Raw genomic sequence first — 24,384 nt, 5'->3', positions numbered from 1 at the left:
GACTAAGTCATTCTTTATATTTTTTTTCCATCAATTAGATATTATATTTACTCTATTAAAAATGTATTAAAATATATTATACTATTTATTTTGATAAAACAAATCAATTTTATTAGGAGTTTATTTTATTAATTATATTTTAAAATTTAAAATTTGACTACTATTACTTTGTGAAGTTATTTAATGATAAAAATAGTATTAAATAAAAACAATAAACTTGTCTTGATTTGATAAAATAGATAACTAAAATAATAGCGTTAAAAATTATAAATGAAAAAAAATTCCTAAACTCAAATTAAATTTCAAAAAGCACACACGTTGACGGAGACGTGTGTTTATTCTCTCTTCTTAGTAAGTAATAATTAAAATACCAATCAATCAATCAACTTATATAACCGTTTTCAGATGGATGCCTGAATTGCTATTCACCCCACTGGTTAAATTAAAAATAATTGTCCAATTTACAATATATATAATCTATGTATAATATGTATATAATTGTTTATTTGTATATATCGGTTAGAAAAAATAAAAATGAAACTTGATTGACTATTTTTGTGAAGTTTCCTTTTAAATTTCTTTTCAAATAATTTGTGGAATTATATTGAATATTTTCATATGTATGTTTTCAAACTTTTTCAAGAAAATGTTCAAATCGTACAAAATTGATCATTCGTTCCTTTCTCTCCTATTCCGTATTTTTGTATTTAGAATTTGATGTGATTGCTTGATGTTTTTTTATTTTAATAGTTTCTGATAAATTTAATAGAAAGAGTTGAACAAATAATTTGTTAGAGATGAAAAGTGCTAATATTTGATAACTTGAAGGATCAAATTGTTAAGTTTTACATATTTAAGTTTTCATTTTTTGTTAACTTGGATAAACTTAAAAGGACAAAAATGCTTTAAGAACTCTCCAGTAACTGAGCAAAATCCCAGAGTCTATCATGCTTTCAATCGCTCGACGGGTTCAAAGTTCACATCCTTGCCTCCAATTCATTGGTCTCCAATTCCGGTCTGCTCATGCCGCCGGAAGTTCATCCCCACCTCGGCGGCGGCGGTCCAAGTTTTCTCCATCAACAATGTTGAAGAAAGTCGACGACAAGTCAGATTGGTGGGTTGTCGACGGAGAAATGCACGAAATTGGTGAAAATATACCACCCAGAGAGAGATTCGTAATCCCAAGACAGAACATCCCTAACAAGCGTCGTAAGCAGCTGCGCGAACAGTTCATGCGCCGTACTCGCCTAGTCCTTAAAGAATCTGTTAGTATCTATCATACTTTGCCTCTACTATTGCTAGGGATCAATTTCAGATATGTGTTTCTCACGAAAATATCTGTTGTTTTGCTAGTTTGCACCTCTTCTGGGGAAATATATCAATTAGGAAAGGGCCAACATAGGTTTTTTTTATCATGAAGAGAAAACCGCGGCTGTTACCCATTTGGTTGGGTGACGGTAAACTTCATCCTAGTGTAATAACTCGCAAACCACACAGGACACGAATGAATTGGAGGCAAGGATGCATGGTTTTTTTTTTTTGAAAGGGCAACATAGATTTTACTGCCTCACTATTGGGATGTGTCGAAGAACAATAGTTTTTAGAGCGATGTAAATAGTCTTATTATGTCTTCCCACAAAACCAAAGTCGGATTGTTAATGTAGAGTATTACTCCTACCATAGCATACTAATCTCCATATGGATACAAACTATGTTGAAGTACTGCTGCATCATATTGCGACTATCATTTCTTATTGTTTGAACATTGTTTGACTTGGATATTTTCCAACCTGTGAATATGTTAGGAATTTCCTTTTTCCCTTCTAACTTTGGGATTGTGTTTACTGTTCGTTTTGATGTTTTACAACTTTATTAATTGAAGGAGCATGAACCATGGTGCAAAAGATATATGGAATTGTATAACGAGATGAGAGAGAACTGGGAGAGGCTATATTGGGATGAGGGTTATTCCAAAAAGCTTGCTCAAGATCATGCAAACTATGATTCTGCTAAAGACGATGATGAAGATTTCTCTCCATACAGGTTAGTTTATTTCTTCCTTTCTGCATTCCTTTATCATACACTCAATTGTTATTAGTTTTGGGAGGACACTAACTGTTTCATGAACTACACTTTTCAGCACTTTCTCCCTTCTTAATTGTGTCATTAATCTAATTTAATGTTGTTAAGAAGAGTGACCTATTGATCCGTTATGCATATCTAAATTTATCTGTATTTGTTCTTTCAGGAGAAGTAGACCTAATGCTGACCAAATGAAGGTAACTATAAAAATCCTCTACTGCATTACCACATTTACATATTTTCTAATAGCATGTCTTTCCATTTGTACATTTCTGCCTCCTTTGGCAAGATAAAGCTACGGTGCCCTTTTGATAAGTTCCAGTTTGTCATAAGTTGCTAAAAGCTTTGAGTTTTAAGCCCCATTGATAGTTCTCCCATACTAACAGAGATATCCAAAATATTTTGTGGATCTTACAATCCATAGTCGAAGTTCTTCCTAAGTATTAGATGTTTTGAGTAATCACTGATCGATTGAAATCAGAAATTCTCAACCAAAATGATTGTTCTTACAACCCCATCCCGTACTTTTACTTTCAATCAGTCAACACTTACAACCCATCCCATACATTTACTTTCAATCAGCCACCACTTACAATCCCATCCCATACTTTTACTTTCAATCAGTCACCACTTACAACTCCTAGCTTGATCCCTTGCTTTCACTGTCTTTGTTAAGCAATCTGCATTGCTTCTTGGAGTTTCTTCTTTTATTTTCCTGTAAGACGACTTCCCTCCATGGGCTTTTAGATCTACTCACTCCTTTTTTATTAGTCATCTTATTATCACACTTAGGAATTATTGCATCTGATGGTACATAAGACATGGCCAAACCATCTTAGGCTATTTTCTCTCATTTTACCCTCTATATCTGCTAGTTGCATCGTGTATCAGATATGATCATTGAATGCTGTCCAATCTAGCATGTCCGAACATACATCTTAGCTCAACTTTTCTCTTACAATGTTCATCTTGTGGATATGTTATGCATTAGTGACTCAATATTCACTCCCTTATAGCATTAGTGATCTCAAGATTGTTACATAGAATTTCCCTTTTACTAGCATATCTTTTTAGCATTCTGGGAATCCAATGGTGTATGCAAGAGGATGGTTTCACTCTTAATTACCACTCAAAAGAATTTCAACTTAAAATGCTCTCAGGCACTTTCCCTGAGATAACTCTCTTCCGTACTTCCTAGGGGAGGGGCCCCCCTCTTTCCAGTGTATTTTGGCCGGAATACGATTTCAGTCCTTGTCTTCTTCCTTGAACTATTACCTATGTGATAGTTTATTTCTATTAGATTCAGTCTGTTAATTACTGGTTCTTATCAATGGGGGAAAATAGGATTTATTTCAATGCTGGCTTCAAATGATATGATATTACTAGATGGAGATCTGAAGGAACAGTGTGGTATGAATGGGTTGAAAGGAGTAGAAAAATGATGAGAAGATCCTCCATGAGCAACAAAATCATGGAATGGATTTGCTTCACCCTCAGAGAAGCATCCAGTGATCAGAGAAAGTTGATTAGGAGACGGAAAACTGCAGAAAGAGAGGCGGAACACTTTTGCACCAGAAAATACAACGAACATGGAAGATTTATGAGTATCACATCAATTAATAATGGGGGAAGATCTGTCCTTGTTATTCCTGAGTTGCCATGAATGCAGGGTGGTATGACATAACTCTCAAAATTGAAAGCTTCATTAAATGCCCCAAAAGTTTGGCTGTCAAAGTCCATCAGAGAGGCAAAGACAAACAGCTTGGAGGAAAATGTTGAAGTAGTATCTCAAATGGAAAGTCATGAGAAGAGGCTATTGGAGAGATGTATGTCTAGTGGGACATCTGGAAGGGGGAAATAAGGAGAAATCTACACTGTTAGAGGTTAGACAATGGTCATCCTTGTTAAGGAAAAAGGCTTTCGGTGTTAACATTTATGAGATGTATGGAGGAAAGTTTCTATTTGAATTCCCCAACAGGAACATGGCAGAACAAACCTTACAAGGGAAGTGAAATTGGAAGAACCAAGGGTTCAACCTGGAATGGTGGTTTCCGTTGGTAGGTTGCATCCCCAACAACATCCTGACAAAGGAAACATGGGTTAGAATCATTGGTATTCCTCTCCATCTTTTGTCAAGTCAAGTGTTCCAAGAAATTGGAAACCTTTGTGGAGGATGGGTAGCTACAGAGGAGGAGACAGAACTGAAGAATCATATGATGTGGGCAAGAATCATGGTAGAAAATGATGGAAGAAACATACCCAAAGAAGTCTCTATCTCCAGGTATGGGGTCGTTTACCATTTCCCGATATGGGCAGAGAGTCACGTGAGAGTTGAGGTGCTGTCGGAAGTTGGGAAAGGTGATCCTGGAGCTGTTGGAGAAGAAAACAAGAGAAGTACAATCCCCCCCTTTACCCAGAGGTCCATAGGATGCAAAGCTTGCAAAGTCTGCTAAGCCTGCAAAAAGGGTACTCAATCCCTTATTTCAAGGGATTTCCCAGCTAGAGAACATGTGGGTGGATCCTGTCTCACAACTAGCACTGAAGAAAGAAGGGAAGCATGTGAGAGGCACATGCCCCATTTAAATGAGGGGGAAATATTGGGCCTCCATCAGCAGCCCAATACAAGGAAAAGAGTTTCCAGAAAGACCAGAAGATGAAAGCTGTAATATATCTCTTGATTTTCTTGAATCGCGACACTGTCGAGAAACAAAAAATACACACATGCAGAGGGCTGATCAGATTATTCATGAGGCTTGGAGATGGCAAACATGATGGGAGAAACAATAATTGAACCACTGCACCACCTGATTGAAATAGAAGAGAATGATATGAACATGATAGATACAGAAGTGGAGGATATCAGAACTTCAAAAACAGGAGACCAAAGATCGATAACTGAAGTGGGGGAGTGGGAGATAGAAGAGGCAGAACCACTACAGGCTCAACAACAAAAAGTGGTCAGAAATAAAGTAAGGGAGACATCAGTATGGGTACAACAAAACTTAATCAAGTTGGGGAAGGTTCTGGGGCTGATTTCCCTTGAACTACTATTACAAGTGGACAGTGCGAGACAAGCAAGAAGAATGGAACCAGAAACAATGTGCAAGAAAACAAGACTCCGATGCTCCCCAGAATTGAAAAGCCTAGTGAATTTTGATGTTAAGTTCAAAAATAGTGGGAATAGGAGTAAGGGGAGAAATTTGATTATATGTCATAGATGAAATTCAAGTTAGTCACATGGAATGTAAGGGGATTGAATGATAGAGACAAAAGAAGATTGGTTAAGGGTGTGATGGAGGGGTGGAATGTAAAGATATCATTTGTCTGCAAGAAACCAAATTAGAGGGGAATATGGATGAAAAAGTTGGGCAAATTTGGGGAGGTTGATGGATCAAATATGCAAGTTTGGATGCTAGTGAAACTAGAGGGGGAATTTTAATGTTATGGGACAATAGGGTTTGGAAAGGCGACATTGTGGAAACTGGTATGTACACTCTAACTTGTAAATTTGAGTCCCAATTGTATAACTACTCTTGCCATATCACAGGGGTGTATGCCCCTAATTGTTATGTAGAAAGAAGGTCTGTTTGGGAGGAAATGGGGGCTATAAGGGGGATAATAGAAGGACCTTGGGTTGTATGTGGTGATTTCAATGTAGTAAGGTTTATCTTAGAGAAAAGAAATTGTGTGAGAAGAACCAGAGGCATGAAGGAATTTTCAGATGTTATTGATGACCTGAAATTGTTAGACCTACAACTAGAAGACAATAATTACACGTGGTTCAAAGGGGACAATCTCGAGGCAGCCTCTAGAATTGATAGAATTTTGATATTAGAAGAGTGGGATGAAAGCTTCAATAACATAAAGCAAAATGCTCTACAGAGACTCGTATCAGACCACAGTCCTGTGGCATTACAAGGGGGTGTATGGAACAAAAAGAAGAACCACTTTAAGTTTGAAAACTGGTGGCTTGGCACAGAAGGGTTCACTGATAGAATCAGTAGTTGGTGGCACTCTTTTAACTTCTCTGGGAGACCTGATTTTATTCTCGCTAAAACTTAAGGCTCTAAAAACCAAACTTAAGGATTGGAGCATGAGTGAACAAGGGAATCTAGGATCTAAAAGGAGAGTTCTTCTTAAAAAGCTATCTGAGTTTGATGAGATCATGAAGGGCAGAGGATTATCAGAATGGGAGATTTCAAGCAAGAATTCAACTTTACTAGAATATGAGGAGTTACTAAAAAATGAGGAGATCTCATGGAGGCAAAAATCCAGATCACTATGGCTCAAATAAGGGGATAGGAACACCAAGTTCTTCCACAAAATGGCCAGTGCTCACAAAAGATACAATAACATCGATCAATTGGTAATAGAAGGGGAACTGTCTCAGGATCCTTCAAGAATAGAAGAGGAAATTGTAAAGTATTACAAGAAGCTGTACACTGAAACAAACAATTGGAGACCTGCTTTCAGGAACAACAATTGTCCCACACTTAATGAGGAGGAAAAAATGCATTTACAAAGAAATTTTGAGGAAAGTGAAGTTCTAAACTGTTTGAAGATGTGTGCAATCGATAAAGCCCCCGGCCCCGATGGCTTCACTATGGGATTCTTCCTTAAATGCTGGGAGGTGGTGAAGGGTGATATCATGAAAGCTTTTCAAAACTTCTATGATCAGGAAGTTTTTGAAAAGAGTTTGAATGCCACCTTCATAACCTTGATTCCTAAGAAGAAAGGTAACAAAGAATTGAAAGACTTCAAGCCTATTAGCTTGATTGGAAGCATCTACAAACTGTTTGCCAAAGTTCTCACAGAGAGAATGAAAGGGGTCATGGCCAAACTAGTGGATTCTCAGCAAATGGCTTTCATCAAAGGTAGACAAATCATGGATGCGGTATTAATTGCTAATGAGACTGTGGACTCTTGACAGAAACAAAAGAAGCCAGGAATCTTATGTAAGCTTGACATGGAGAAGGCATATGATCATGTAAATTGGGAATACTTGTTGAACACTCCGGAGAGGATGGGTTTTGGAAGGAAGTGGATCCAGTGGATCAAACAATGCATCTCCACAGTGAGGTTTTCAGTCCTCATTAATGGATCCCCGGCTGGATTCTTCAGTGCACAGAGGGGACTCAGACAAGGAGACCCCCTATCTCCTTTTCTTTTTTTAATTGTTATGCGGGGGTCTGAATAGCATGATTAAAACTGCAAAGTTGAGGGGATGGTAGAGTGGTTTTGAGGTTGGCAGAAATGGAGATAACAGTATGGAAGTGACTCATCTGCAATATGCAGATGATACTCTTATTCTCTGTGATGCTGAAGAAGGCCAACTCAAGATTTTAAGGGTGATTTTGGTGCTTTTTGAGGGGTTCTCAGGTCTGCACATCAATGCAATTGGAGGAAAAGCTATCTGTACCCTATCAATGAAGTGCAAAACATGGAGTATCTAAATGCAATATTGGGTGGGGAAATAGGTGTTTTGCCAACAACATATTTAGGGATGCCTTTGGGAGCTAGTTCTCAGTCTTATGAGATCTGGAACAAGGTGGTAGTAAAGTGTGAGATGAAGTTAGCAAGGTGGAAATCACAATATCTGTCCAGAGGTGGGAGACTTACTTTGATAAATTCTGTCCTTGATGCCCTCCCAACTTATATGATGTGAGTGTTTCCAATTCCTCAAACAGTCATTTGACAGATTGGACAAAATTAGAAGAAAATTTTTGTGGCAGGGAAATAATGAGAAGAAGAGTTATAACCTGGTCAAATGGGATGTTGTAACAGTGGGTAAGAGACAAGGGGGATTGGGTATTAAGAACTTGAAAAATCAGAGCAAGGCTCTCACAATGAAATGGTTGTGGAGGTTTTGCAATGAAAATCAATCCTATGGGAAGGAAGTCATTAGTGCTAAGTATGAAGGGGAAGATTACTGGATGTCCAAAACTGTTACTACACCTTATGGAGTAAGTGTATGGAGGTCCATTAGATCCTTGTGGGATGATTTCAAAAAAAAATACAAGGATCAAAGTGGCAAATGGGGAAAGAACTGACTTCTGGATGGATGTATGGCATGAGGCTGGCAGGCTAGAAAATTTGTTTCTATATATTAGTACCTTAGTGTCACACCAACACAAGTCCATAGCTGATCACTGGTCTCCTCAAGGGTGGAACTTCATTTTTAGAAGACACTTAAATGATTGGGAGATTCAGAGAGTTGCTGATTTTTACAACACCATTGGTCCACTCAATGGATTGGAGGATGATTAGGATACTTTATAATGAAAGGGCAACAAAAAAGGTATTTTCAAGGTGAATTGTGCTTATAACTGGTTGAACAACTCCTACCAGTTGACAAGTAACTGGCCTTGGAAAGGAATCTGGAAATCCAAAACACCCCTCAAAGTATCATGTTTTGTGTGGTTATTGGCCAAGGAAGCAGTTTGACCCCAGACAACCAAATGAAGAGAGGGATTCCATTGTGCTCAAGGTGTCTATTTTGTGGGGAAACTGCTGAGACAGTTAACCATCTTTTTCTACACTGTAGAGTAACTTGCCAACTTTGGAAACTATTCCTAAATCTCAAGGGCATGTCATGGGTCATGCCAAGCAAGATCACTGAAGCCATTCAGAGTTGGGAAGAAGCTGGAATGCAGTCTATAAGCAGAGAGAGATGGAGAATTGTCCCTGCTAGCATTTGGTGGGCAATATGGAAGGAGAGGAATTCCAGATGTTTTGATAGTATAGAAAACAGTATGTAAAAAGTCAAGCTTAATTGCTTGTTGCTACTGTGTTTTTAGTGTAATCAATTATACTCCAATGACACTATCTCCCTAATTGGTGTACTAGACTCAATTTAGGATTAGATAGCTGGATTTGATGATCTTATTGTAAATATGGCTACTATGTACTGTTGTAGTAATATACAAAGTTACCTGTTTTAAAAAAAAATGGTGTATGCAAACAACACAGTGGAATTTTTTCTAGGGCCATATGGAGAAAGAAATGCGAGAGTTTTTTGAAGACAAGATCAACAATGTAATTAATCTATAGCTCAAGTGTTTATTTTGCTTAGTCTCTGGCGCAACGATACTACGAGATATGCTTTAGAGTCGGAAGCATTGTTGACTTTCTTAGTTGTTTACACACATTGTGAAATTCTCTTTTGGATGTTCTTTTGCCCCAACATTTCCTTAATGCTGGTTTGTTTCACATCAATAATATTCCTTTATTACTCATAAAAACTAGAAAACTTTCGTTTTACCTTGTTGCCTATCTTACCTATCATAAAACTTGAGTAGCACTTCAACCATCCTATTTAATCCTACATTTTACATATTCATTTATTATCCTATTCTCTTGGAAAACTAAGTTTAGATATCTGAATAGTCTTGTTTTTGGGCAGTCAATTTTATTTTATCTCACTTCACCTTCATGTTTCATACAATAGCTAGAATTGTGGTGTAAATATTTGCTACTTTTCTAAAACCTTACACTCTAGAGTACTTCTGCATAGTTCCAACTTCCAACATTTGCTAATTTCGTCAAGCATGCAACACGGATCCTCTCCCTAGATATTATTGATTAGCTCATCTGTAGTTAGTGTAAACAATTTCAGATTATAGGTAGATCCTTGGTGTAACCCCGTAGTTATTGGAACCTCCTCCGTATCTCCACTAAGTGTTCTCACCCATACGATTGCTCATTTTAAAAAATAAAAGTCCACCTTACTAGGTGGAGGTTAGGAATAGCCCTAATCAATTTCATATATCGAACAAGAGAAGAAGATGGAGGAGGACATAAACCTTAACCTCCATCACAAAATTAAGAGTGAACTTAGTCACTCTAAGGATGATGCAAGCTGAAAAAGTACTACACATTTGTAATTTTTTCTACCATAATTACATCTGAATTACTATAGTACATTGTTATTAGGTAAACTACCGCCAGCATATTTCCAGCAAAAAGAGTTTTTTGGACAACATCATTAGCTTCTAAAACTTTTCTTTGTTAACTTTGAACCATAAGTTTGAATTTCATCTTGATCTGGCTTCATTGTAGCTCTAACTCACCAGGCTAGGAAAGAACCTCATTTTAGACCGTAAGTTCCCATTCACTTTCTCCCATATTAGCCTACTGATCCTCGCCTGTATTACCCTCTCTAAAAACATGAAGAAAAATGGATGTCGCCATTTCTAGTCAACCTCCAAATATGCTCAATAATGCTTCTAATATGCCAAGGTGGTTAGACTCTTATTGATAATCTCCATTATTAGTAGAGAGTCCAATACCACAACCAACAACAAACCCCTTTCCAATATCAATACACAACTTGATTCCCTGTAAAAGAGTTGTAGCCTCCGCAATATTGTTGGAACACATTCCATAGTAATAAAAAAAAACCTTTAATAACTATTCTACGATGATCTCTAATGACACCACCGCCTCCAGCACTCCTAGGGTTGCCTTTTGAGCATCCATCCACGTTTAATTCCACCCACTCTTCCTTCTGGTTTATGCCATTTCACCAGTTGACTATTGATGGATTGGTGCAAATTTTCCAAGTGAACACATTTTCCTCCCAACTTATGGGAAGTTGAAGTTCAGGGAATCGAGTTTGGAAGATGAGATTCATGTAGTGAACAGACTTGATGAATAATGAACCTGTCAGACATTCATATTCTCAAATCTTGACAATCACCTCTTCTTCCAAATTTCCCAACAGAGAAGAATTGGACCACACTGTATAAAGACTTCATGTCATTTGTTGTTTAGTCAGCCACCATTTCATAGCAATTGTCTTAAGAGGACCCAGAAGAAAATTGATACAACAAGTGTTGCTAAAGTAAGTCCATACCCATTTAGCAATTAAGCTTTTACCAAACAAATGGGGGATATTCTTCAGTTCATAGTTGGTACAACAGTTGCACCTTGAACAAAGCACCACACCCCTCCTTTTGAACTGTGTCATCAGTTGCTGCTACTCCATGAAAAAGCCTCAACATAGAAAAGGAAATTTTAGAAGGTGATCTTCTATGCCACATTAGTTTACCGGATAAAATTTCATCGTGAACTCTTCTCAATTGTTTCCATGTAGACTTTGTAGTGAACTGCCAGAATTCTCCAAGGTCCAGCAAGCCCAATCTTTCGTGCCAACTTCAATCTCTACACTTAAAACTCTTTTTGACAATATAAGCAGGCAAGAAGAGGCTCAACTTATCCCATCTCCATCTATACCATCGACAATAGTTTTTTTTAATTTGATACTTCTTGGGGTAGGTCTGATATTAGTTAATCTAGCTAGTGGTATGCTCCCATACGAGTCCAGTTATCCCACCAAATGGAGGCTTCTCCATTTCCAACTTTCCACGGTATGAAATATTCCATCTCATCTCTACTCTACATCATTCTTCTCCAAATATGGGACTGCCCATATCTCCAAATCATTTTTGTGAAAGGTAACATGTATTTTAAGCAAAGGAATACACTAAAGGTATGCAAGCTGGGACAATCTTTCATCTCTCTCTGTGCTCTGGCTGATTCCCATCCCTATTCCAACAAGCTAAAGCTTCCTTTATGTTTCTTGGCATAGCCCAGCTAATGCCCCTTAGGTTGATGAAAATATGCCACAAATTTCACTGTCTCTCTACAGTGTAGAAAGAGATGATTTATTGTCTCCAGCTCACATTCACAAAAAGAACATCTGGAGCATAATTCGAAACCCCTTTACATGAAGTTATCTCCCGGAGCATAATTGGGAACCTCATATCTCCAAATCTTTGCAACAGGATATATCCTATTCCAATAGAAACTGATTCAAAAGGGAGTTCTCGATTCTGAAAGTCCACATTTTTGCAGAGAAAACCTTGCAAAAGTCTTCCATAATCTTCAGATGTGACCCGCCCTTTGGACCAATAACAACCTTCGAAACTCGGTGGATAACAAGCCCGCCCTTCTACCCTTCTCCACTTAAATACCAGGCTTCGCTTTACATGGTGTGGGGCTTGAATACATAATATACTAACAAAGAAAATAAATGAAGAAATACTAAATATAATAGAGGAAATTTGAGGAGAAGGGAAAATCGGTCAATTGACCGATTGACCCTAAGTTGCTCTTCTATTATAAATATATATAGTAATAATATGTGGGTGGTTAAGCTTTTTATATGTTTATGTTTTGGCTTTTAGTGATTGGTTTTCGGATGATGCATTTTTTACGGCAAGCAGTAAATAATTAAAAAGTAATCTTTCTTTGGTTTGACTTAGACCTCAATTTTGTATACTAGCACGTTTTGTTCTTTATTTTGGAGTGATTCATTTAGATTGCTAATAGCTAAGTTGCTAATATTTTTCTTAATTTCCTGGCTGCACGCTCCCTTTACTTTTTCTTTTATGTCTTAATTTTCTTCATTTTCATGTTTTTCTTTTTTCTTTTTAAAGTAGTAGCTCATATATAATTTGTGCCATTGCTTGAAAATGTCTTTGACATGGCTTCCCAAGCTGCAATGTGCAAGACCATTTTTTAACTCTCTCCATGTCCACTAGTTTATTGATTGCCTTTCCACCTGGTCTTTCATTCAATTGCAGGAACAGGGAGGAGGTACAGGGAGAAACAGACAAGGTGATAATTGGGAAAAGGTTAGCCTAATCCGTGATAAATTTGAGTACGACAGAGAGAGAAGAATGAGAGAAAAAGGTTAGTCCAGCATTCTTCTCTGGATACACTATATTTGTTGACTTGTTTGCTACTATAGTTTGCTGGAGAAGTTGGAAAGTTATAGCAGAGAAAAAACATTACTTATTGAGAGAACTTACATGTAACTATCCTCTTTTTGCATGTTGGGTCCTATGTTGACGTACTTATATCCTGGTACTGTACTATCTTTTTTTTTTCTTTTTTGTGGAAACTATCTAGGCATCAATTCCAAATTCCTTCTTACAGGAAATGTTAGCATTTCCTTTCCCTCCAATTTGGTTTCAACTGTTTCCTGTTAGTAAAATTTGACAACACCATTTTGTTTTATTTTTTTGCTCTGCCTGGTGTTCTTTTCATTTACTTCTTCTTTTTCTCATCCCTTCTCTTCTTGAAAGTTTTTGTGGGTACATTTACTTATTATTGTAATTTCTGGTGGCCTTCGTTTTGAATATCTACCAATTAGCATTGGTTCGTTTATATCATCTCCCTGCTCTGACTTGAGTGATACGGTGTTTGCTTGTTTGCCATCTCTATTTATTACTGGCACTCTGTTCATTACATGTGAAGAAGTCTCCATCGTCTTGATAGATTTATGTATGAACAATAATGTCCCTCATCTCAAATGCACAACAAAGGGAATGAATCTACTGATATATTTGACTTACTGCTTACTTCCTAAGTACTGATCTTTTATTTTCTTGTGGCCAATTTACAGCATTTGCACCTATGAGTGCAGCAAACAACATTGGTATGGATTACTCAACTGCAAAGTACCAGGCCTCTGATACTCGGAGATACATCTCTGACAGTGATAGTGACATTGACTGACTGAAAAGATGGCCGCCTTTCAGAAACTAGCATCAATTGTCTCTTTTGTTTGCCAGCAACTTTCACATGACACAGATGATAACTCAATGTATGTACAAGCAGGGCATTGCTACAACACAACAAAGTTTATGGGGCTTTCTCGATCAACTAGTAGACTTGCATGAAGAAAGAGACCAATGTTGAAAATGTACACAATAAATTCCTTCGAAGTCACCTGCATGAGCTCAATTCAGATATCCATAAAGGGGTGTGCTTAGTGCTCTTGTACAATTCGGAAGCAGACTTCTCTACTCTGTTACTTTTCTACTGCGCTACCTGTGGAATGCTGAGATTTCTTACAGCCTGTTTTTGAAGCAATGTAGCTTGGGATTGTAAAGGGAGCATTGCTCCCAACTGAGCAATAATGGTTATGCTATTTGGGGTGTTTAGCAATACCTCTCATGTTGGCAATTCTATTCAGCGAAGCACCACATTTAGTGCTGGTAAAATGAGACTACATTTTATACGCCCAATCCACCCATATTCTAACTGGTTGGAGAGATATTTTAAAGTAGGTAAAAATTGGGCATTAGCCCATATTTGACTTGTAATAATATGGGTAAGTAGTATGGGTGGCAGTTCGGTTCTTCGGTTGTTTTATCAAATTTTAGTTTGATTTTGAAAAAGTGTGCACCAAATATCGAACCAAACTAGTTTGGTTCGATTTTTCAACTTCGATTCGGTGGGGTTCGATGTTTTTAAAGCAGGTTTTCCATGCAAATGAGAAATAAAATGAGAACAAATTTATCATAATGTTTAACTAAACATAAAAATTGATATAAACATATTTTATAATTTGAACAAAGAAATGTTTTTTTTTCTATTTGTTTCAAGTTCAATAATTTTAATCCGGCAGTGGCAGCCAACAATTATTGGGAGAAGGCAATGTTTTAGCCATTTAACCTTGAGCATTCACTTGTCTTCCCTACTTCAAAATTAAACAACACAAATATTTTATAATTAAAATCATAAATTTTAAAAGAAAGTATTTATTGGAGTTTTGATATCTAAAATTGCAACCTTATCAGTTTAACTCTTTAAAAAAGTATAGTTTGGGCAACATCTTTGGCAACATCATCTATCGGTAAGAAGTGAAGAAGTATGTTTCTTTCCTTTAGTCAACTTCTACCCCATATATAGAGTTGTCAAAAAGGGTTGGCCCAGCCCCATTGCCCAAGCCTCTAGAGTCAAGGAATTTGAAGGTCTAGGGCGGGTCGGCCCTTCATTTGGAAGAGCTTGAAAATTCTTAACCCAGCCCAACCCTAGTAGGGCCGAGGGCGGGAGCAGGCTAGTCCTTTTTTTTTTTCAAACTTAGAATTCTATAACATCAAGAAAATGAGAAAATTTTCAAATCAAATATGACAAACAATTGTGTTGTTTCAATAACACTAGCAAGAAATCTAGTGTAATTAGCATGTATCTCGCATACCAGATATGCGAGCGAGATAAGAGAATGACAAGCAAGATGTGAGTGAAGTGAGGGCGCGAGATTTGTCTATGTATCCTAGATACATGCAAATCTATTTGGATAGAGTGTATCTAGAACAAATTAACCTAATTTTGAGCCCATATATTCTGAGATACATGTATCTGGACCATAAAAAATCTGGTAAGATTCATAATATTACAACATTGTGTGTATTTAAGTAATTAGATTATATAGTAGTGAAATTATTATAGGTTACTCTTACATAAAAAAGTTTTGGCCCATGAGCTGACCCCAGCCCGGCCCCAATCAAGCCTCAAGGGCCAATGGTTTATATGGGATAGAATGGACTTGAAAAATTCTATCCCAACCCTACCCCAATAATGGGTTGGGTTGGGCCGACCCCGTGGGCTAAACCTATTTTGACGGCTCTACCCATATAGTTGGATTAGTTCAACAACTCCATTGCTAGTCCATTAGCACGATCGCTTAAATAGATTTCGAGAAATCAATTGAATTTGCCACTAATCTGGTCTTGAAATAAAATTCAGAAGGCATCATATGATTATGATTATCGTTTTGATATCATGTAGAGAGTAATAGAAGACGATAAAAAATAGAAAAACCTTAGTTCATTAATTAGGATCGAAAAATTTAAGTAAAGAAAAAAATTACTACGAATATAAAAAGAAGATTTTGGATAGGAGAACTTGATTATGGAAGAAGATTTTGGATAGGAGAACTTGATTATGAAAGAAGCCATCCTAAATTGAGTTTATAATTAGGTTTTCAAAAAATTAGTTGAAGTTGCCACTAATATGACCTTAAAATAAAATTCAAGAGTAATCATATGATTATCATTTTGATAGAGAAAATTATGTAGAAAATAACAGAAGATGATATCAATTAGAAAAATCTTATATCATTAATTAAGATCGAAAATTCAAGTAAAGCAAAAAAAATTGCTAGAAGATTTTGGACAGAAGAACTTAATTATGGAACAAGACTTCTTGAGTTGAGTTTATAATTAGGTTCCTTACAAATGACTCTGCTAATTCCTATTTATATTGGGATGATTCAAGATACAACAATATTTATACTATTCTAACATTTACTACAAATATCTAACTCTCTAAAATATTTATACATGTTTTAAATATAACAAATATTAAAGATATTACTCTATAAAATTCTAAAAACTTCATTAAATATCTAGAATTATTTATATCCTCAATAGTATTAAAAATGTGTTTTTTTAGTGGTGACTATTAGGAGTGTGTATCGGTCGGTTCGGTTCGATTTTAAGTATAATCGATTCGGTTTATCAATTTTAGGTCTTTAACGGTTCGGTTTTCGGTTTAACCAATAAGAAAATGATTTCAAAACAAATGACTTATCCAATAATTTGACGTGATACGCATATATCGAAATAATCATCACAAACGGGACAACAGGGACCAACATGCTGTATTTTGGTCATCACAACAAAGTCTTGGTCAGTTTTCGATCACCATAATATATAAAATGAGGTCCCCTTTATGCGATAAAGAGAATCAAATAAAATCAAATCATAGACAAGAGTCAAAACAGTAGCAAATGAGGCCATGCTTATGGTAAATCATATATAAAGAAAAGACCCAACTAAATGAAGTTCTTACTTTTTTTAAAAAAAAAAAAAACACACAATATGAATTTCGTTAATCAAATTGCACATATTTACAATCATGCAAAAGCTAATATTAGTCAATTATAAACTAACTAAAGTAAATAAGTAATACTCCGTAGAACCTAAAGGTTAAATAACTAAAAGTAGAGAGGAGAGTTAACTGTTAAGTAGTGTTAATTATTGCGTAGGATTTTTATATTTTTAGTCTAATATGTTACTAATTATATTAATATTTTTTGTTTAATATATTATATATATGTATAACTAAAAATTAAAATAGTAAATAATTATATTTTTAATGGGTTATCGGTTAACCCAATAACCCAATATTAAAAAGCCAATAAGGAACCGATAACCCAATAATCTTTTTTTGTAAAATCATTAAATAATTGTTAACCCAATAACCCAATAACAATAAACCAATAACACTTTTATCGGTTCGGTTCGGTTCGGTTTTTGCACACCCTTAATGACTATCAATAGTCGTCACAAATAACATTCAATAATGAAAGCACTTCGCTGTTGGGAAATTATTTTAGTATCTCAAGAAAATACCTTAACCCAATGTTATCTTTTCATCATTTTAATATGTCATTAATTAGTCTTGAATGGATAGTTAATGACGAAATATTTAAGCTCTCTAATGTTATTTTGATCAAATAAATAAATCATTATACTCTTCATAATTGCATATGTTCTTCGTATTATTAATATGAGTTCATTTGTTAAATCTTTTCACAAGGACCAAAAGATGATATCTTCATCTTATACATAGAGAAAAACACGTCCTATTACAAATTCTTCCTCATATATATTGTTCTTTTGAAAGGAATCTCTGTTAGTTTCTGGCTTCTAATTTTATAGTAGAAGAGTTTGTTGAATCTTGAGGAATATACGCATATTGGGTGAAATATCCCTAAGGACATTATCTTTGACACGACTCAAGCTATGATAATTTTCTTCAGGATTTCGTGATAAAGTATTTTCCATATGATTTCCAACAATCGTAAGAATGTTTCATCATACTATGTTATTATGGAAAATAATGGATATTATGAATGAAGAGGAGAGAAAAAAAACAATTTGGTTACGAGATAATATTAGAAAATGATAAATGCAAGAAGACGAAGAATTAGTCTTAAGGAGATGGCCGTGAAAGATTGACATTTGAAATAATTCTGCATTGAGTGCAATGGATATATTTTGGTGAGGGAGGCAGAGGGTTCAAGTGTCAGAAGATGATGAACATAAGTTATATTTCGTTACTCTCTTCTACACGGCTGTCACTATTTGAAACTACGCTGGTTTGTCTACTTCATCAACTTTGTGTATGTCATACTTAATTGGAAAAATACAACGATATAACAAGATATGTGACAATACTATATGTCTATAATTTTAATATATTTGTGAGTGGCAAATTGGGTCAATATATCCCTCAATGTAGAAGAAGATTTGGAGAAATAATAATACCGCTAAGTAGAGATAAATATGACTAAGTGAATAATTTAATTGTTTTGGTCGTTTCTCAAGTGAATTGTAACGACCCGTCCCGATCGTTATGAGTAGGTCAATGGTGAAAGACATTGGACCAGAAAACTTTTCGGATAGTGACTTAAAATTTTTAGGTTAGGCTAGTCTCATACGGAATCTGGGCGAGGTGAGGTCTAGGGACATACGGGAATGAGTGAGTGATATTTCTAGGATTGGCTTGTATTTTCTAGTAGCCAAGACATTAAGAAACCCATAAAGCTTTATGAAATCGAATTCGGGCGAGTAGAACTTTCGGAATCGAACATGGCACGTTGGGTTATGTTTTGGATTGGTAGTTAGTTCTCCCACCGGAGGATTAGTGTGGGTATCACTCATGACATTATGGATCGTGATAAAGTTGGTATCATATTCATAGGCTCGTTGATCTCTTTGTATCAAAACAAGTCTAGTAGAGTCCCGTCGGAGACGTCTATACTTTTCTGCAATAGGCTACAAGACTGTAGGAACGTTCTCTCTTCTTTCTTTCTTTCTTCGTGCTATAACTTGATTTCAATTGGTATCTGATGAACCAAATTGGTATCTAACTTCTTCCACTCTTATGTTTGCAGAGTGTACCATGGGAAACGACCCCACCCCAACCTTAGGATCATGTGGAAGAATAGGTTGAGATATAGATTGAGCTAGAGGTGAGAACACAGGTTGGGGTTGCTGGTCTTCCCCCTATGAACTCTGGGGTGATTCAACATGTATTAGCTTTTCTGAGTGGATAGGCAAGTACTTCAGCCACTCCCACAATGTAGGGTACTCAAGTTCCAGTTACTCTACGTGTTGCTACTATGGTCTCTAAGATGGATGGAGACTCGGGAACTGATGTGTTTTTCAATCCATTACTTTGCCTTGTGATGATTGACACTTTACATGAAATGTTGATAAAGTTTTTGAATTTAAAGCCTCCAGTGTTACATGGTTCCGAGAGTGAAGATGCCTTTCAACTCATCTTGGATTGCTATGAGAAGCTATATAAGTTGGGTATTAAGTAACATCATGGGGTTGAGTTTATGACTTTCCAGGTGAAGAGAAGCAGTAGTGGAGAGCTTTTGTGGACGTAAAGAACTTTTTTTATCCCTATGACATGAAAAACAATAAAGGGTGGTCTAAGTGTGCTTTTACTAAAGAATAATTATTATTTTTACGAATTTTTTTTTGTACTGAGGTCCGTTATACGGCCTAGATACGGACTTTACTGTCAATTTTTTTTTTGTTTTTTTTTAATTATTATTATTTTAAAAAAAAGAACAATATCAAACAACTCTAAAGCACACTTCACCTAACCAACATATGTGGAAGAACCCCACCTCACACTTGAAAAAATGTTCCATCCCCAAAACATCAATTAAAATTTAAAACAAGAATTCGTAAAACTTCCTGAGGCCTCTAGGCCTACCTAGTAGCAAGTTCTCTCAATTTTCATCGAGGTTCCTACGCATCCCACACTTAAGCTCAAACATGCTCCTTGCTTCAAATCATGGGTACTCACACTTTCCCTTATCTGCAAAAACAACACAAAAAAGACACTAAAAAAATATTTAAAAAAGTTGCATTACGAATTGGGTTGCCTCCCAATAAGTACCTGATTTAACGTCGCGACACGACCTAATTAAGTTCACCACTTTTCTTCCCACTTTGAACTTATAAATTGCACCCCTAACTTTGCATCAATTTTTTTGTTTCGCTCAAGAGGCGGTGGTATAAAGATAAAGGAACCAAGTAACAGATGTCGCGCATCTTGCACTTCTTGATCCTTATGTGAGGAATGTCGTTTTGTCTATGTGGGTCGAAAAACTTTAGGATGTATGGACCTTGTTCCTCATCTAGACACTCCTCCATTAGCTCAGATGACTCGAATTTCATGTTGTCATCCAAGCATAATGTAGAAAAATATTTGAATGAGGTCCAATATGCATCAACTCCAAAGCGACCTTATTTATAGCATTCTTCCTTTTGTACTCCTTCTCAGCATCAACACTAAGGAATAAAGTGTAATTGAATGATTGACATTCTTCTTTTTGCTCCACTAGTTTCTCAAATAAATTCATAATGTGAGCCTCTTGTTTCACATTCTCCACTTCAACACTCCTGCCAACATCACAAATAACAGAAGAATCATAATAGGGGTTCATGGGAGGGGCATAAGAGTTAGGACAACCATTCTCATGGCCATCTTGACCACCACATATAAGACATATAGGACACTCGATATCCAAGTGGGGTCCATCACAATTCATACAAGGATACCCATCACCTAACCACCATTTATCCCAATCATCCATATCACTAAGAGTACCAAATTATTAAAAGGGAAGAATTTTTTTTTTGTTAAAATAATAATAATAATTAAAAAAATAATTAAAAAACTTAAATAAATAATAAGAAAAAGTATAACCTAAAAGAATAATTAACTTCTAATCCCTGGCAACGGCGTCAAAAACTTGTTGCTCCCAAATGCACACGCAAGTGTACGCGGTCGCGCAAGTAATATAGTGGCTCTAAAAGAGCCAGATTATCGAATCCAAATGACTTGTCAATTAACTATTTACTACATTATACTAATTCTGATTATTTATTCAAGGGGAGGATTTCAAAGATGAATATAAATTAACTAAACTAAAAATATAGGTAAAATAACTAAGAAACAATTAACCAAGAAAAGATAGATTGTTAACACAATCAATGAATGAATCGATCTAGGATTATGATTTAACTAACAATCATGTTTAACATCAATTTCATCAGCTTATTTGATTATCTAGTTGTTGATTCACGGGGTTGATAATATGGTCCTGATCTCCCGACCTCTAATTGTCTACCACAATTAACAGTCTTACTACATCGTTGAATGGGAATAGACTAAACCAACTATGGAGCATTACGTTGTCTTCACCTATTTGAACAAAGCAAGACAACTAGGTATATCTCTATCCTAGATACAAATCAATTCTAGTTTTTATTACAAGAAAATATCATGCTCCTTATATTCCATGTACTATCTCTCAATTCCTCTCCCGAATTCAAGAACAGACAATAAAATTATTACAGTGGTGATAAAGCATCAAATTAGTAATTCAAGAGTATAAGAACAACTAATATGATAAGCAAGTATGCCGAACCAAAAATCACTAAACAATCATTTTATAATTTAACATAATCCTAGAACGAGAAGTTTAACTCCACATAGACATAGAACAATTATAACAAATCATTCAAAGAAAAGATGTAAAATAAATATAAGAGAAGAAAAGATGAATGATTTTCTACATTGTGTCCTCCTCCTCTCAAGAATGATTCTTATGAACTATTTATAGATATAAAAAACTCCAAATAAAATAATTGAGTCCAAAACAAATGAAGAACCCAAAACCTAAAGGAATTGGTTCCGTGTGAAATACTGCTCGGTCCGTCGCATTCAATGGTTGCTGATGCTTTCAATTTGTGACACATGGCAAATTCATATTGCAATTCTATTTTCTTCTGTCTGCTCCCCTTATATATATAATTCAATTTAATGCATTAAGCTGCTTGTTTGATTTCCTTCTATAATATTTCATCTTTAATTCGTTTAGGCTCTAAATTTCTTCATCTTTACACCACTTTAATCCTACAAATAAAATATACCATTAAGCATAATCCATATAATCCATGCTAAAAAAGGACAAATAAAAATACTAAATATGAGGCAGATAATGATTAAAAATATATATTTTTTGCCTCACATCATCGATCATTGGTATTTCCTTACTAACTTGGACATAGTTTCATGCTTTATTCTTGGAGAAATATGTGACTCGTACTTTTAAAATAATAAAGAAAGATGATTTCATGGCTCTTGAGTAGGGTAACATGACTATGGTTGCTTATGAGACTAAGTTTCATGCCTTGTCTCATTATGCTACGCAGTTGGTGAACACTGACAAAGAGAGAATTCGCTTGTTCGTCAAAGGTTTGAATTCTGAATTGAAAATTTTGTATGTGCATATGACCTCTGCACGTAAGAGCTTCAATGAGTTGACTGGTTTTGTGAACAAAGTAGAAGGAGTTCGACAGGTTAGGCAGGCCAAGATATTTACTAAGAGGTTCGAAAATGTGGTCAACTACAGTGGTTTGTATTTTAAGGTTTCCGGTTCACAAGTGTATTCAGCTTGTCCAATTCATTTTATTATGTCAACTTCTACGAGTGGTCATTCAAGGTTTGACAACAGTCTTTGACTCGGGTGGTCAAGGAGCTTCTTATGCATCAGCCAACATGCCCTCACTTGACCATATATATTTTAATTGTGATGATCCGAGACAATTCAAGAGGGAATGTACGCACAAACAGATGGTTGGCCAGGTTCGACAACAGGCTAGAGAAGTGGTTCCACTGGGTAGAGGTAATAATGGTAGAGGACATTCACAAGATGGGCGAGAAGTAATTAGGGAGGTCGTGAAAGCAGGGGAAATGGTAATGCAAGGAGAGGAGCGACATACACCGGAAGATAGGTTTCCCATAACGATAACAGAGCTCAGTGTTATGCTTTTACGGGCAGACCAGAGGTTGAGGCATTAAACACCATGATAACAAGTACTATTCTTGTCTATGACCGAATGACTACACTATTGTTTGTTTCAAGTTCTACTTATTCTTATGTATGTGTTAGTTTTGCTCTAGGATTTGATTTGATTTGTGACACCCTTGATGCCCCTATCTATGTTTCAATCCAGTTGGAGAGTTGTAGTAGTAGCCCATGTGTATCGTAATAGTTCTATGATGTTTAATTTATGGGTCTGCAGACTTGTATGGATTTAGTCATATTGGATATGCTAGACTTTGATGTGATCTTGGGTATAACTTGGTTGTCTTCATATTTTGTTGTGCTAAATTGTAATGTTAAAACAGTGACTCTAGAGATCCCGGGTAGGCAAAGATAAGAGTGGAAAGGGGTGTACAAGCCTAAGCCATCAAAGATCATATCATTTATTCGGACTAACAAACTAGTGGAGTAGGATTGTTTGGCCTACTTGGCCCTTACTTAAGATGTTAGTGCAGAGTTCCCTTCCATTGATTCTATCCCTATGGTTTCGAAATTCCGGAGGTATATGCTTGGTATGCCTCCAGATAAGGACATAGAATTTTGTATTCATTTGGAGCCGAGCCTTCGTGTAATTTCTATTGCTCTCTATCGCATGGCTTTAACAAAGTTAAGCATACTCAAGACTCATCTTTAGGAAATTCTTGATAAGGGATTCATTCATCTTAGTGCTCCTCCTTGGGGTGGTCCTATTTTGTTTGCAAAGAAGAGGGATGTTAGTATGCAAATGTGCATAGGTTACTGACAGTTGAATAAGGTCACCATCCGAAATAAGTACCCATTACTGCGTATAGATGATTTGTTTGACGAGTTGCAGGGTGCTTCTATTTTCTCTAAGATTGACTTGAGGTTGATGTACCATCAATTAAAGATTAGACCTGAGGACATACCTAAAACAACATTTAGGACTCGGTATGGGTACTATAAATTGTTAGCAATGTCGTTTGGGTTGACCAATGCACCTACATCATTTATGAGCTTGATGAATATGGTGTTTAAACCATTCATTGATTTTTTTGTAATTGTGTTTATAGCTTATATATTGATCTATTCCAAGGGAAACAATGAGCATACATATCACCATCGTATTGTTCTGGATATCTTAGCGAACAAGAATTGTATGTTAAATTTTCTAAGTGTGAATTCTAGTTGCCCTCAGTTGCCTCTCTTGGGCATCTGGTTTCAAAAGAAAGGGTGCTGGTAGATCCCCAAGAGATTGAGGCAAATAAGAATTGGGTTTGGCCTAAGTCTATGATAGAAGTTAGGAGTTTTATGGGTCTTGCTAGCTACTACTGCACGTTTGTGAAAAACATTGCTTCTGTTGCTACACATCTGACCAGGTTGACTCAAAATAAGGTACCATTTGAGTGCTCAGAGAAGTGAGAAGAGAGTTTCCAAGATCTCAAGAACCTTTTGACTACAACACGTATCCTGACAATGCCGGTGGAAGGTAAGGACTTCATGATTTATTGTGATGATTCATATCCAGGCTTGGGTGTTGTGTTGATGCAAAACAAGAATGTTATAGC

At 36.1% G+C, this 24,384-nt stretch overlaps 1 protein-coding gene across 1 annotated transcript; it reads left to right on the top strand.

Moving 5' to 3' along the window:
- Positions 1-896: 896 nt before the first annotated feature.
- On the top strand, positions 897-14,322 carry LOC125871029 (uncharacterized). Its single transcript, XM_049551615.1, has 5 exons — positions 897-1,265; positions 1,883-2,043; positions 2,249-2,279; positions 12,669-12,777; positions 13,493-14,322. Exons 1-5 carry the CDS (start codon positions 948-950, stop codon positions 13,603-13,605), a joined length of 732 nt encoding a protein of 243 aa, XP_049407572.1. The 5' UTR covers positions 897-947; the 3' UTR covers positions 13,606-14,322.
- Positions 14,323-24,384: the final 10,062 nt, after the last annotated feature.

The sequence above is a fragment of the Solanum stenotomum genome, chromosome 7 (assembly GCF_019186545.1).
Source record: "Solanum stenotomum isolate F172 chromosome 7, ASM1918654v1, whole genome shotgun sequence".
Classification (NCBI taxonomy): Eukaryota; Viridiplantae; Streptophyta; class Magnoliopsida; order Solanales; family Solanaceae; genus Solanum; species Solanum stenotomum.
Note: the sequence above shows the minus strand (reverse complement) of the source record. Positions and strands in the feature narration are given on the sequence as shown.

Excerpts from the sequence above, each read along its gene's own strand:
- LOC125871029 (XM_049551615.1), top strand. The coding sequence starts at position 948 with ATGCTTTCAATCGCTCGACGGGTTCAAAGTTCACATCCTTGCCTCCAA. Across the intron at positions 1,266-1,882 it reads GCCTAGTCCTTAAAGAATCT|GAGCATGAACCATGGTGCAA; the intron begins GTTAGTATCTAT and ends TATTAATTGAAG. Across the intron at positions 2,044-2,248 it reads GAAGATTTCTCTCCATACAG|GAGAAGTAGACCTAATGCTG; the intron begins GTTAGTTTATTT and ends TTGTTCTTTCAG.